Source organism: Cnephaeus nilssonii (assembly GCF_951640355.1).
Source record: "Cnephaeus nilssonii genome assembly, chromosome: 12".
NCBI lineage: Eukaryota > Metazoa > Chordata > Mammalia > Chiroptera > Vespertilionidae > Cnephaeus > Cnephaeus nilssonii.
This window is the reverse complement of record NC_137083.1, coordinates 55,493,033-55,508,277: the sequence shown is the minus strand read 5'-3', so window position 1 is coordinate 55,508,277 and position 15,245 is coordinate 55,493,033. Positions and strand designations below refer to the sequence as shown.

The following is a 15,245-nucleotide window of genomic DNA, read 5'->3' as shown; positions in this document are numbered from 1 at the left end:
AAAGTTACAGAAGCCACACAGAGTGGCATAGAAATGAGAGAAAGACAAACACATTCTCTATTCAAGTGATCACAAACCCATTCAGGGGGTGCCAAACAGCCTCAAAGGTAACATTCACCACCACGAGGGGAGGGTGCAAAAAGAGCAAAATCCGAGGAAGCAGAGAGAGAGAGAGAGACCGGCATTTGTGTGGAGGTAGGAACATCAGTCCCAGAACTCAAATAATAAGGTTTGGCTGTGAGTCCTTCATTTGATATAAATTCTACTAATTCCCTTCTTTCTCACAATTTCCTGTTCTTTAAGACTCTCCTACCCAAATATATACTCCGATAATCACCACATGAGCTATACTTGAAATATACTTATGTGTTTTTTAAATAAGCCCCTGTGTTATATCTGGCCTTTTGAAAATACCTCGGTTTTAGCACTGTTTTGTACAATTCAAGTTTTCCAACGCAAACGCCTTAATCAGTTTGCTAAGAAAGCCCCCAAATGCCCTTTGAGCTTGAAATTTTACTGCCACCTCCAGTTCATTCCTGAGAACTGCAACAACATGAGGGGAAAAGGGTTTCTTTGAATTCTGTGGATAAAGAGATGAGCAGAATTGGGCAAAAGTGGGCTGTGGACATAGGAAAAAATAGATAAAAGAAAGAGATGGCTTTGAAGAAACAAGTTCATTCAACATGAGAACTTGACCATCACACTTTTTGTTACCTAAAATATGAACACTGCTGGAATACATTTTAACATTTTGAAAGAAGACAGGAAAACAATTGCATGTTAGACGCAGTGCAGTCATGCAGATACAAAAGATGTGATACTGCCTGCCTAATTTCTAAAGTGGGAGGGAAGGAATAGAAAAGGCATGTTATTCTAAAGTCCGCTGAGCCAGTAGGGAGCACCCTGGGAGCCCTGGCCCACAGCTCCTGTTGGGAACAATCCAGCTGCAGTTTTCTGACTGTGAACTTTTTTTTTTTCTTAAATTATAGATTGAAACACTAAGCTCTGGACTGGGAAGGCAAATCATGTGAGCGCCATGGTTAGTGTTAACACAAGAAATGTATACAAAAGGCCATCTCACAGAATAAATACAGGATATGCGATATCTATCCTGAGAGACCACGATAACTGAACAAGGACTTACCCACAGCTCATTGTTTTTATGAAATCAAGTAAGGGCTTCTGAATCCAGCTTCAGAATATGGAAGGAAAACAAATGGCTGGAGATAACTGTAATATATTCCAGAAGTTTTCCTATCAACATCACCCACCTCACCCACTTCTTGGAAGAGGGAATTTATGTGCAAGACACTGACATGGGAAACAGAATATAAAGTGCCTGTCTCTTCCTGATTCTGCATCTGACTCAGCTTCTGAGTCATTATTATAAACAATCAAAAACAGTAAAGGAGTACATAGAAAAACAATAAGCCTCATCACATTATTAAAAATGCTAAATTAACACCCATAGATCACAGTAATATTGAGAACAAGAAGTAACCGCGAGCTCCACAGACTCTATCTTTGAGAATAATGCAATTAACTCAATGCTTAAATGATAAGCACTGGATTGCCCCGGCAGTTGTGAGAGATACTGCGTTTATACCATTTCATCCCACATTCAAGGAGATTCTAGGGGGGCTGTGGAGTGAGACGAGCATCGCACAGAGTGCGGGAGAAAACGGTGAAGCAGTGCTGGAGGTGGTAGTTGCTCCTAAGTTTGGTAATTAGCGCACGAGCCAGAAAAGTTAGGGAAAGAAATTCTGTCTTTCCGAATTCCAAATAAGTAGTCTCTTCATTTCACGTCCCAGTCTCCTTAGGGCTCCCCAGAGGTCCCTGAGAGAAGTTCCACAGGCTGTACACCCGCTGCCCCCATTTCTAATGGCACTAAAGGCATCCTCTTCACCCCCTGACCCCCTGCCTGAGCACAGGCCAGCAATTACGGGGCCCTCCAACCTGAGATCACAGACAAATATTTTTGGAAGGAGTTTAAAATTATCATTCATACTTTCAATCAACGTCATCAAATTACTCATCTAAAGGCAGGCCCACTGGCAAAAACACGGGTTCTGTTGGGAGTTTGGGAAAGAAGCAGAAGGACCGACAGGTAGTTCTGGAGGCGAGTGGTCAGGCCTTTGCGCAGGGGAAGCACTGGACTCTGAAGAAGGAGGGACAGAGAGGCCCACTAACGCCTTGCTCTGCCCAGCGCTTCCTCAGCTGTGCTCCCTGGCGCCTCTGCCCCTCTCTGTGGAGGTGGGGGGGAGGGAAAGAGGCGAGGTGTAGGGAGCTGATTCCTCGGTGACCCTCAGAGGAATGCGCGGGGCGGAGGGTGACCTCAGAAAGGTGAGTCCCAGCACCAGTGGTCAGGAGAGAGGACTTACTGCGGAAATATTTCATGTCACAGGGAGATGTACCAAAGGCATATTCAGCATAAACTAGACTGCTTCTCCCTTCTCTGACTGATAACATTAAAAACAAACGTTTCGCGCGGATCCTGAGAGGCAGCCTTACTTATAAAGCCACCGTTTGAGGAAAGACGTTGCCTCCCCGTTTCCTCCCCGCTGCTGACCCTGCTATGGATGCCCTGTGACGTGTCCAGCGCAGGAGTCCCAAGTTACGTGGACTCCACTGGGTGGGGTCCTCTCAGAGTGACACAGCAGTGGACTCAGCTTAGAGTATCGGTCCCCTTTCAGAAAGGAAGCAAAAATGGTTGAGTCTTCGGACACTGTGTCCCTTTCCTGGTATCCTGGGCATTTTCCCAGCAGGCCTTGGGAGATGATTTTTACCATTCTCAATTTAATTTAACCCCGAAACTTAGAAAAACTGGGCCCTCAAGGAAAGACATGCCATCATTTTGTAGGACTAACATCTCCTACATCTACGCCAACTGTTTTCGCTTGGATCCCACCCAACTTACTGAACTAGATCCCTACTCCAATTACCAAACTAATGAGGTTTTAATATTTAGCTGTCACCATTAGGCCGTTAAGGAAGATCCAGCGATTGGTTTAGGGACCAGCGGACCAACTTGCACAAAAATGAATGCATAGTGACCCCGCCACCAGGGCTGCTCCCAGGGGACACAAGACAGGCCAAGCACGTAGGTCCCCTCTTCTAGCACAGCCACCGACAAGAAAAATTCCCTTCCTTTGTGGCTTAACACACCCTCCCTAAGTTCTGATCGCACAGGCAGATGAAGTTCTCATGTTCCCACGTTTAGAATGATGCCTAAATGGTTTTCCTTGATGCCCTAAAGCAGAGGGTGTTGTTGGAAGGAACAAGATACCACCTCTGATTTTTGTGTGTTTTTTTAAAATATGTAATTCACTGAATAGCCACTATGTAAACCCAACAAAAGAGGGGCCTTGTGCATTAGGACTTGGCTAGTAGCATTAGCCAGTAGCAAATATGTATTTTTAAATTAGACTCCAACGAGTCCCGGAGAGGCCCTTTCTAAGACCCCTGCCTGGCAGGTGACTCGGGAAAATCGCTTTTCTGACATATGGTCCCCATGCTTCCTAATGTGCGGGCTTTGCCTTTTCTCCTTTGATTGGAAATCCCTAGGAAGGCCCAGGATTCTAGTCCATCTCTAACATTTTGGCAGTTTATGGCCCCCCACATGCCAAGTGTCTTCTCCTCCATCCAGAGAACCTTTAAAACCTCTTCAAAGACTAAACGTCTCTGACATAACGAATAACCCAGAGCCGTGACATGGGAGACATGCAGAGGTGCGTAGACACCACCCTCGCCCTCCACCTGCCCCACCATCAACAGCGCCCACTACTTCCTAGACCCACCAGTCAGCTCTGTCACACTTGTACAACGGAGACATCTCTGAGTCAGGGATTCAGTGCATCTTCATGATTTTAATATGCAAATTCCTGGATCAAACAGACCCTTATCACAATTTGAAATATGTAAATGGATTCCACAGCCTAACAAAAATGTGTAACACTTTATGTATCTTTTTGTGACAACTGCTAAGGGATTAGCACTGGGTTTACTACAGCGCCACAAATAGACATTCTATCTTGGTTTCATGAAGCCCCTTTTCTCTAACATCCAATATTCACCCACGCCTGCCCTCGTGAATGCCTGTACACAGGGTGTGGTGCAAAGTGCTTTGGGTGCAGAATGAGCAATCCACAGTTTGTCCACCCAAGGAACTAACACGCTTTAAAGAAGGATCCAGTCAGCTTCCCCCATGCTCATACTATTCCTCAAGTGTGAGTAGGTAAGGCCGCCTTGTTTTACAAATGAGAAGAGAGCCACTTAAGGGCAATAATATTTCCTCACGTCGTAATCATTGGCAAAACGTGGAACTCATAGAAATGGAAAGGCAGAATTTCTTGACGTCATTTTAAATGCAATGAATGTTTACTCTTAGAGCACCTTATTATTAGTTTACCTTAACAAGTTTCTTTTTCCCCTAATGTGGGCCAATATAAGATCTGGTGCATAGAGAATTCTTTCCTGGCTCTGCCACTAACTAACCTTGGAAATGGAAAGGAAATGGAACTCCATATCAAAAAAAAAAAAAAAAAAAAAGTTTAGAGCTCCAATATCCATAACTGTTTGAAGTGCAATTATAAAAAGAACAGAAAAAACACCTCCTATTAAATATTTTGCACATATAAAGGGACAGAGTATTATTATGTGCTTGGCTAAATGGAAAGGATAACACCTTGAGGAAAGGCAGGGAGAAAAAGAAGGAGAAAGAAAGATACACATCAGCTAAAATGTGACTTTCTCAGCCTGAGCGATTAGCCAGGGAGGACAGGATTTAAAGCAGTCAAAGGGAAGGAGAGATGAGACCCAACTATCTTAGTGAAACAGATGCAAGGGTCCGTCTCTATCCTGACAGCACTGATTTCATCTCCAAGACACAGTCCAGCACAACCTGCACCCCACTAAGAAGATTAATTTCCTCCCACTTATCTGATTGTGATGTTTGAAGGGTATTTCCACAACCCAAATCAATGCTCAATGGTCTGTCTTCCTGTTGAGAACCTGGAGCTCTGACAATACGAGCAATTATCTTTTTGCATTACATTCAGGCCACCATCTACTGTCCCAGGAAGAAACTGGGGAAAGGAAATAGCAGAAGACAGGAGGGGAATGAGGCTATTGCTCCTGTGCTCAGGCCAGAACTTCCGGGGTTTGGAAAGGGGGAGATTTCAGAACCATCTTCTTGATATGGTGGTTCAGAATTGTAGACTACACTAAAAAAGATAATGTTTCAGTTTAAAGCATTATTAGGTGTTTTGGATGTCTCTACTATATGTGTTGTATATTCTTCATCGGAATTGCAGTCTCTCCTCAAGAATCTGTGTATAAGTGGTCTCTCTCTATTATATATAGACATAGATGCTTTTTTCTAAAACATTATGATTTTTCTATATGAAATCATAATACATATGCAACCAGTCCCAATAATAGTCGAGATCTAATTCATTCAGTTTGTTTGTTCTGTTTTACTCTCCCTGAAGCAGGAGGAAGGCTGATGAACCTAAAAAACTAGAGTTTAAAACTATGAGAAAACCCCAGGGGGGCGGGTTTCATTTGAGTTTGGAGGGGAAAGGGTTTCCCCTCGCAGATACAGACTGGCTGCCATGGAAGAAGAATGGATCGGGAAAGCACTGCCATTACAATTCTTTCTATTTCCCGTAGTTATTTTTCTAATGAGTTTTCTCATAATGTTGTCTCTCTTATTTATCTTTTTAATGAATCATTTTTTAAATTTTATTCTTGATTAATCCCTGTTTTGTTTGTTTTATTCTCCTTGTCATTGATTTCTGTCTTTATTTTTATTACTTTTCTCTTGTTTCTTTGTTCTCTACTCTGGGATTCCTTTTCTTGGTTAATCTAATTGAATGCTTTCTTTGTATGCAATCATTTTTCTCTTAATAAATTAATTTAGAGCCACAAATCATTCTGTGACTTCCACTTTAGTGGTTTCCTGCTAATTCTGATAAATAGTATTTTTGGTTCCAAGAATTAAAAATTTCCCTTCTGATTTGTTTATACAGGGTATTATTTAACATTGTGAGTAGGATGTTAAAATTCAGCTTTTCCGATCTCCACATTATCTGGGGCTCTATGGCTGAAAGCTACAGATGCCTGCTGTACCGAGAATATTGTGCTGATTCTTCAGGCCCTTTTCACATATCGATTCTTAAATATTCCTAATGGGAAGGTAAATTTTACAAGATCGAGTAAAATTGAAATTTACATATACCTTGCAACACAAAAGGATACACGTAGCAGGATGTTTACTGCATTTCTTAAATAATAAGTTATTAGAAATCAATATCAAAATGGAGAAAAAAGTTATGCCATATTTATAATAAAATATTCTATACCAAATAAATAGATCTAAAATCTATATATCAATATGAATACATTTAAAAAAATATGATGCCAAATGAAAAGGCAACTTTCAAAAGTGTATGCATTGCATGATACAGGTGATGGAAACAGATAAAACAATACAAAAAAAAAAACAACATAAAACAATATACATTTTTATGCCACCCTATGTTGTTTATGAATTGAAAGAAGACCTAATGTAAATAACATCAAACAATAACACGATAATCAGGATGGCTGGCACATGAAGACCTTGCATATAATTTTTGCACTTATTTAGACTGAAGGATATTTAATATATATTTAATAATCTACAATAATAAAAGAGAAAGATGCAAATTGACCATACCTTCGCGACGCCCACCAGTCAATCAGGAATGAATATGCAAATTAACCCAACAAAGATGGTGGGTTAATTTGCATACACAAGCACTGAGCAGCCGGGGGCAGTACGCTTGTGTCGTTGTCATGGCAACGATGCAGGTGTTTCTGGCCTCTGGGCAGCGTGGGAAGGCGGAAAGGCAGCTCCGGGTGGGAGCGAAGGCCAAAAGGCAGCTCTGAGCCGGAGCAAAGGCAGTGCCAGCAGTCAGGGGAAGGAAGGCCCATTCCTGCATGAATCTTTGTGCATCGGGCATCTAGTCTTTAAATAAAAGTGTATCATTCTTTTTGTTTCAATCTCTTTTTAAAGCAAAAAAAATTGTTTTTTACTTTTGGTTTAATTTGTAGTCATCCTAATATATAAAAAGCCAGGGGCCATCACGACTAAAACAACTGGATGGACGACCGAACAGCAGGCTGCATGGGGCTACCAGGCCAGCAGGGGGGTTAGTGAGGGACAACCAAACGACTGAACAGCAGGCTGCGTGGGGTGACCAAGCCAGCAGGGTGGGTAGTAAGTGGCCAGCGGGGGGGCAGTTAGGGGCAACCAGACTGGCAGAGGGGGGCAGTTGGGGTGACCAGGCTGGCAGGCAGGTGAGCAGTTAGGAGCCAGCAGTCAGATTGTGATTGTGAGAGGATCCCGGGGACCAGGCCTAAACTGGCAGTTGGACATCCCCCGAGGGGTCCTGGATTGGAGAGGGTGCAGGCTGGGCTGAGGGGATCCCCCCATGCACGAATTTCATGCACCAGGCCTCTAGTATATACATATTGCACTTATGTAGTCTCCCTATATTATAAAATTTTTCACTTTACAAATGCTAAAAGAAAAATAGAAACCAAAGTAGGTCTTTCTTGGGCCATGGGGCTCTGGGCACTGGGCCTTTGCACTGGCCCTTTGGGAAGACAGTGTAGTGCAGTGGAAAAAGCATGGAATTAGAAGTCAAGCTGACCTCATTCAAACCACTGTTCTCACACCTGTTATCTTGGGTGACCTAAGATCAATATTTTAATCCTGTGAGCCTCAGTTTATTCAGCTGCTAGACAACAGCAAAATATAAATCCTTTGAAAGAATCAAAGAATATTTAACTATGTAAAAAGCAAGTATCAATACTCATTATTGACATTATATATTATTATATATTTATATGTAATTGCATTATTCCACAACTGCAGTTACACTTATTTATCTCAGAAATGATCTCTAATGGAAATAAAGGGATGTTCTTCCTAAGAAATTACTGAACACAATAAACATTTTTAAAAAAGAATTAATAGACAAATAAGGGTAAGGTATATATAGTATTTACTTTTTTTAAAAGTGATTTTAAAGTCCCATTTTATCATGCTCACATATTCTGTGAGTCAGGGAATCACACAGACCGGTGGGGATTACTTGTCTCTGTTCCACAATGTCTGAAGTTTCAGCTGGACAGACTCAAAAGCTATGGGTGAAGGTTTAAAAGTTACATTGTTTTCCAAGTGATTTGGCAGAAAATGTTTTTAAACAGAGTCAGCTGCTCTAGTGTATTTAAGAGCTAGATAGTATAAATAGCTAGGAAAACTGATAGTAGCCTATTAAGAAAAATCCCTGAAAAAATAATATAACCCAAATAAAAAAAATGAGTTGATTTTGATATAGAGTTTTAAGAACTTGGATGTTATATAAAGCGGTACATTTATTTGTGATTCATGGGAATAATATGTGTTATCTTAGAAACAACCACTTCACATAGCATAATATATACATTAATATAGTATATACAGAAAAAATAGGGTATAGAAAACTGGATTGAGATCATATTCAACTTTTTTTGAAATAGCCTGTGTATAAGAACAACTAAAATGCTCATCTGGTATGTCTAGACTTAATTTCTAATTCTGCAGCTAACTAAAACTCTAATTTCCAAACAAATCTGCTCACAGCTAGATGGCCACTATTTTAAATCATCAATGAATGGCTGACTCATCCAGGTTCACAAGCCTCAATTCTGTATAAAAAATAAATGGAAAAACACCCTGAATTGTAAGCAATCAATATGCCATCAGAAACCAACAATGTACTTTAATTAAAAAGGAAAATCCATAGTAATTCACTTTTTCCTTTCCACTCTCCACACAACAAAACAAGAAACAAGAAATAGTATAGAAAAGCAACTAAAATGAAGTCACCTTTTGCCCTTCAAGTGTCTAAGTACAGCCTTTACCAATGAAATAATTAGCTTCAGATTTCTCATTTTCCTCCCCTTTGTCATACAGAAATTACTTCCGCTCTTTCTATGGAAATAATGCCTTGAATTGCCTCTTCAGTTAACTCTAGGCTTCTAAGGATCTCAATAATCTTGTTATTTCATGAAAATAGTAATACTACATGGTTACAGGGCCATTGTCCCTATTGGATTAGGACCTTGGGTTGGTATAAAAAGAGCCTAATTTCATTAATTGCAATGAACTTGTATAACCTCTAAAACTGGAGTTTGACTGAGTGTGACTGAGGTGTCATGACCACAGACTGTACCCAGCACCTGCTCTTGCAAGAAGGAATAACAGGAGGGAGGATTCACTGGACATGAATGTACCAATACCATTGCAAACTCCAACATTCACGCTACTTCTGACCATGATCAGACTTCAAAAGAAAGCACACCCACTACTTTGATCTATGAACCAACGCTAAAGCTACAACATGAACAGTACTCCACTTTGGCCAACAAAAATCTCTTGGTGGCATTACTCAGAGCACAAACAGGTTCAGGACTGAATACAAATGAAACAGAGTGGCAACACATTGAAATGTTCATACAAAGGAAAACTACATGTCCCTTCCAAACTATTACTCTCATGCATGTGTTCATGATGTGGCCAACACAGAAATGTCTAGTCAAACACTGTTGGGGTTGAAAGTATTTACAGATCAACATGAAAGTCTCAGTGTGGCTCATGAGCAAGGGGAATGAAAAGTGAAGCTCCATGGGGAGCTTGGGGATAAAAAAATTAAACATAGAACTGCCATTTGACCCAGTGATTCCACTTCTAGGAATACATCCTAAGAAGCCTGAAACACCAATCAGAAAGGAAATATGCATCCTTATGTTCATAGCAGCATAATTTATAATAGCTAAGATCTGGAAACAGACCAAGTACCCATCAGTAGATGAGTGTATAAAAAAGCTATGGGACATTTACACCATGGAAAACTATGCAGCTGTAAAAAAGAAGGATCTCTTACCCTTTGAGATAACATGGAGGGACCTCGAGAGTATTATGATAAGTGAAATAAGCCAGTCAGAGAAAGACAAATATCACATGATTTCACTTACATGTGGAATCTAATGAACAAGATAAACTGATGAAAATAATAGATCCAGAGACATGGAAGCATGCAATAGATTGATGGTTCTTGGAAGAGTGGGGGGTGGGGGGACAGGAAGACATTAATCAAAGAACTTACATGCATATATGCATAACCCATGGACACAGACAATAGTTTGGTAAAGGCCTGGGAGGGGGTGGGAGTGGGAAAGAGAGGTTCAATATGGGGAAAAGGGGACATCTGCAATACTTTCAACAATAAAGATAAACAAATAAATAATCTCTTCTGGCATTAGGAGCTAGCCAAGTTCTCAACGTACAAAACTAAGTGTGAGATACCAGACAAAGGGCATTCAGGTTTGTTGCATATCTACCATGTTTTAGGCACAATGTTATTATTATTATTTTTAATGAATAAAATGTCAAACCACAGGATGACACAGTCGTGAGACAGCATGAACATCACTGAAAAGAGAAGACTTTCCATTGGTGAAGACTCCACCCAATCCTCTCCCAGGAACCACAGTGGCACACAGGTCAAGAACAGAGAGAGAACTCTTACTGTAGCGCATGGGAGTGGCTGAGATCTTTCATATCGGAGTCCTCGAAACGCGGAGTTATCATTCCCAGACCGCTGTCGCTTAGCATGCGTCTCCGTAGTGAAGGATTCCACCAGTCTGACATCCTGGGAGGGAGAAGGGCACCAGACAGGTAAGCAAAATCAGCCACAGGACTTACCTACACATTCTTAAGATGATTCTTGTCTCCAAATGTGAAAAGGGGAATCCATCTCTATTGGGCATTTACTAGTTACGTCACGTTTATTGTTTCATTTAACCTTTTGCACTCGCTTGCTTTTTTCTCGATTCCTGCTACCGATGCTAACCGTGTCGAGTCACACTCGACATCCGAGTGCAAAGGTTAATTTTCTCAACCATCGTGAACCATTTGTATGATTCTGACCTCCTTATAGATGAGAAAACTGAATCTCAAGATAAGTCATTTAAAATATAACATAAAAGAAGAAGCCTGATACTGAAATACAGATAAGAAAATAACAAAGCTCATCCTCTTCCCCTGCTCCACTGTTCCTGGTTTATGTCCAGTGGGAGCCCCTGTGAGAAAAAGGAAGGAACTGATTCAAGTACTTGTGGATATTCAGGCTGTGTTATTTACAGAGCTAGAGTTAATAGGGTTCTAACCAAGACAAGCCATTTCTTTTGGCCGTGATTTGACATGGAGAGAATGACCAACAGGTCAAAGACTAGGGTGAGCTTGGCAGAATGATTTACTCTTATGAGATCAAGGACGAATTAGACCGAAGGGATGTGAGTCATCCGTATGACCAATTCGGGTAGGGTGGGAGGACAGCTAGACTCTAGTACCTACTGCATCTGGGGTAGGACTCAGCACTTCACTTGTTTTCCCCACAACTAATAGGCTTGATTTATAGTCCATGGACCACAAAGAGGGCCCGCTCCATCACCTTGTGGAACTCCCAGGGTTACCACCCTTTGTGCCTGTTGGCTTTACCTTCACACCAGGATAGCTTTGGTATCACTAACTCTGGCTTCCTAAGCACAGCTAGATATCTGTTCCATCCTACAACTTCTGTCTTCTCTTGATGCCCAGAGACTTGGTCCACATCACGGACATAAGCTAGCCCTGGCAGAGTTGGAAATACTTAGAAATAGCAGCAAGTGAAGAGGGGTAAACAGGCATTAGGGTAACTCAAATGAGTATCTCTGTTTGTACTGTATAGGTATGTGTGTACACTTTGTATATGCTATCTGAGTGCATGTGTTTGTGTGTGTGTTTTCCAAGGAAATCCTTATTTTAACCAGTAAACCACTGAAGTTCACTAGACTTCACAAAGGGCAAAGATTTTTGTCTATTTTAATTTTGGCATCCTTGTTCCCAAGTGCTTACACTAGTATATGGCACATAAAAAAAGCTCTAAATAAATATTTTCAAATTGTTGAAATAACCTAGAAATATCAGTATCATTTTGGTGATTCAATGTCGTGGTTAAATTTATGTGTTCTGACATCAGAAAACCTGTGACTACATCTCAATTTTTCCATTTATTTTCTGTGCAATACTTGGAAAGTTACAAAACCCTCTAGGCATCAATTTTCTTATTATGGACTTAGGACAATAATAGTAGCAAATTACAGGGTCATTGTGAAATGATGAGAATGATTTGAATAAAGGAACTATTCTAAATGTTTCACATGTATCAATTACTTTAATCTTCAAATAATTCTATGAGTAGGTGTTATTATTTTCATTTTACAGATGAGAAAACAAGTACAGATGACTTAAGATGGTTAAGTCACTATGAAGTGGTGGCAGGAATATAAGTAAGGCATTTAGCACAGGACATGGCTCATAATAAATGCTTGGCATGTGACAGTTACTGCTATACAATCTCAATGCCTCAGGATGCCTGGATATAGCAAAGAAGAGGGAGGAGGTGGAAGAGGAGAAAAATAACTGTCAAATCACCTGTGTTAATTTTTATTTGGCTAATACACGCCTTATAGATATAGATGCACAAATACAAATGCTAGCGCTTTCTAGTTTGGTAGGAAGTGTGGATGTGGTGGGTAAAGAAGGCTCAGACAAACCTGGGTGGGAAAGTGTCCTTCTACACAACCATTCATACATCAGACTTATAGTGAATCCAGCTATACAACACTCGGATGAAATACAACAAGAAAACCGGTAGAGTAGCCCCAACTAATCTGTGGTCTCACTTTCTGTGGTTTTAGTTACCAGAGATAAATAATTCTTAGGTTTTAAATGTCATGTCCCATTCTGTCCCACCTGGGATGGAAACCACCCCTCTGTCCAGGATCTCCACACTGCACTCTACCTGCCCATTAGTCACTTAGTGGCTGCCCATCTAAGTTATAAGATCGTGGGGGAGGGGGAGGAGAGGAAGGGGGGGGGGAAGTGGAGACTATTCACATAATGTTTATCATAGTATATCATTATAATTGTTCTATTTTATTACTAGGTATTATTGCTAATCTCTTATTGTGCCTAATTTATAAATCAAACTTTATCATAGATATGTATGTATAGGAAAAAACCTAGTGTATAGGGTTTGATACTACCCACAGTTTCAGGCACCCACTGGAGGAGCGGGGTTCTTTTTTTTTTTTTTTTTTTTTTTCCAATTTTTTTTTATTAAGGTATTATATGTGTACATATCTTGCCATTGCCCCCCCCCCACCCCACTCCCATATATGCCCTCACCCCCCAGAGTTTTGCGTCCATTGGTTATGCTTATATGCATGCATACAAGTCCTTTGATTGATCTCTTATCTCCCCCATCTCTCCCTAACCTTCCCCCTGTAATTTGACAGTCTGTTTGATGCTTTACTGTCTCTGTATCTATCTTTTTGTTCAATTTTATAATGTTCTTTATTATCCATAAATGAGTGAGATCATGTGGTATTTTTCTTTCATTGACTGACTTATTTCACTTAACATAATGTTCTCCAATTCCATCCAGGTTGCTGCAAATGATGAGAATTCCTTCTTTTTTATGGCAGCATAGTATTCCATTGTGTAGATGTACCACAGTTTTCTGATCCAGTCATCTGCTGACGGGCACCTAGGCTGTTTCCAAATCTTAGCTATGGTGAATTGTGCTGCTATGAACATAGGGGTGCATATATCCTTTCTGATTGGTGTTTCTAGTTTCTTCGGATATATTCCCAGGAGTGGGATTACTGGGTCAAATGGGAGTTCCATTTTCAGTTTTTTGAGGAAACTCCATACTGTTCTCCACAGTGGCTGCACCAATCTGCATTCCCACCAGCAGTGCACGAGGGTTCCTTTTTCTCCGCATCCTCGCCAACACTTGTCGTTTGTTGATTTGTTGATGATAGCCATTCTGACAGGTGTAAGATGGTACCGCATTGTTGTTTTGATTTGCATCTCTCGGATAATTAGTGACGTTGAGCATGTTTTCATGTGTCTCTTGGCCTTCCTTCTGTCTTCTTTTGAAAAGATTCTATTTAGGTCTGTTGCCCATTTTTTTATTGGATCATTTATCTTCCTTTTATTAAGTTGCATAAGCTGCCTGTAGATGTTGGAGATTAAACATTTATCAGTGATGCCATTTGCAAATATGTTCTCCCATGTAGTGGGCCTTCTTGTTGTTTTGTTGATGGTTTCTTTTGCTGTGAAAAAGCTTTTTATTTTTATGTAGTCCCATTTGTTAATTTTCTCTTTAGCTTCCACTGCCCTAGGAGCAGTGTCAGTGAAGAATTTCTTTTGGCATATGTCTGAGATTTTGCTGCCTGTGGATTGCTCTAGTATTTTTATGGTTTCCCGTCTTATGTTTAAGTCCTGTATCCATTTTGAGTTTATTTTTGTGTATGGCGTAAGTTGGTGATCAAGCTTCATTTTTTTGCATGTATCTGTCCAATTTTCCCAACACCATTTATTGAAGAGACTGTCTTGATTCCATTGTATGTTCATGCCTCCTTTGTCAAATATTAATTGAGCATAGTGGTTTGGGTCGATATCTGGATTCTCTATTCTGTTCCATTGATCTATATGTCTGTTCTTGTGCCAGTACCAGGCTGTTTTGAGAACAGTGGCTTTGTAATACAGCTTGAAATCTGGTATTGAGATCCCTCCTACTTTATTCTTCTTTCTCAGGATTGCTGTGGCTATTCGGGGTCTTTTTTTATTCCAGATGAATTTTTGGAGAGTTCTTTCAAGGTCTGTGAAATATGCCGTTGGTATTTTAATGGGGAGTGCATTGAATCTATAGATTGCTTTGGGTAGTATGGACATTTTAATGATGTTGATTCTACCAATCCATGAACATGGTATGTTCTTCCATCTGTTTACGTCTTCCTCTATCTCTTTTTTCAGTGTCCTGTAGTTTTCCGTGTATAGGTCTTTTACCTCCTTAGTTAAGTTTATTCCTAGGTATCTTAATTTTTTTGGCGCGATGGTAAATGGGATTGCCTTTTTAGTCTCTTTGTCTGTAAGTTCACTATTGGTGTATAGAAAGGCCATAGATTTCTTGGCGTTAATTTTGTATCCTGCTACTTTGCCGAATTCATTTATTAAGTCTATTAGTTTTTTGACGGAGTCTTTCGGATTTTTTATGTACAATATCATGTCGTCTGCAAATAAAGACAGCTTTACTTGTTCTTTT

The 15,245-nt window shown here is 40.3% G+C and overlaps 1 protein-coding gene across 2 annotated transcripts in view; it reads right to left on the bottom strand.

The window, feature by feature from the left end:
• The window catches only part of DGKI (diacylglycerol kinase iota), a gene marked incomplete at its 5' end in the record, with an annotated part of 400,686 nt that overhangs the window by 45,126 nt on the left and 340,315 nt on the right, over positions 1-15,245 (bottom strand). For both annotated transcript variants that reach the window (XM_079786744.1, XM_079786745.1), the window contains one exon: positions 10,620-10,742. In XM_079786744.1, coding sequence (XP_079642870.1) covers positions 10,620-10,742 — 123 coding nt within the window. The remainder of the gene's footprint in view (positions 1-10,619; positions 10,743-15,245) is intronic.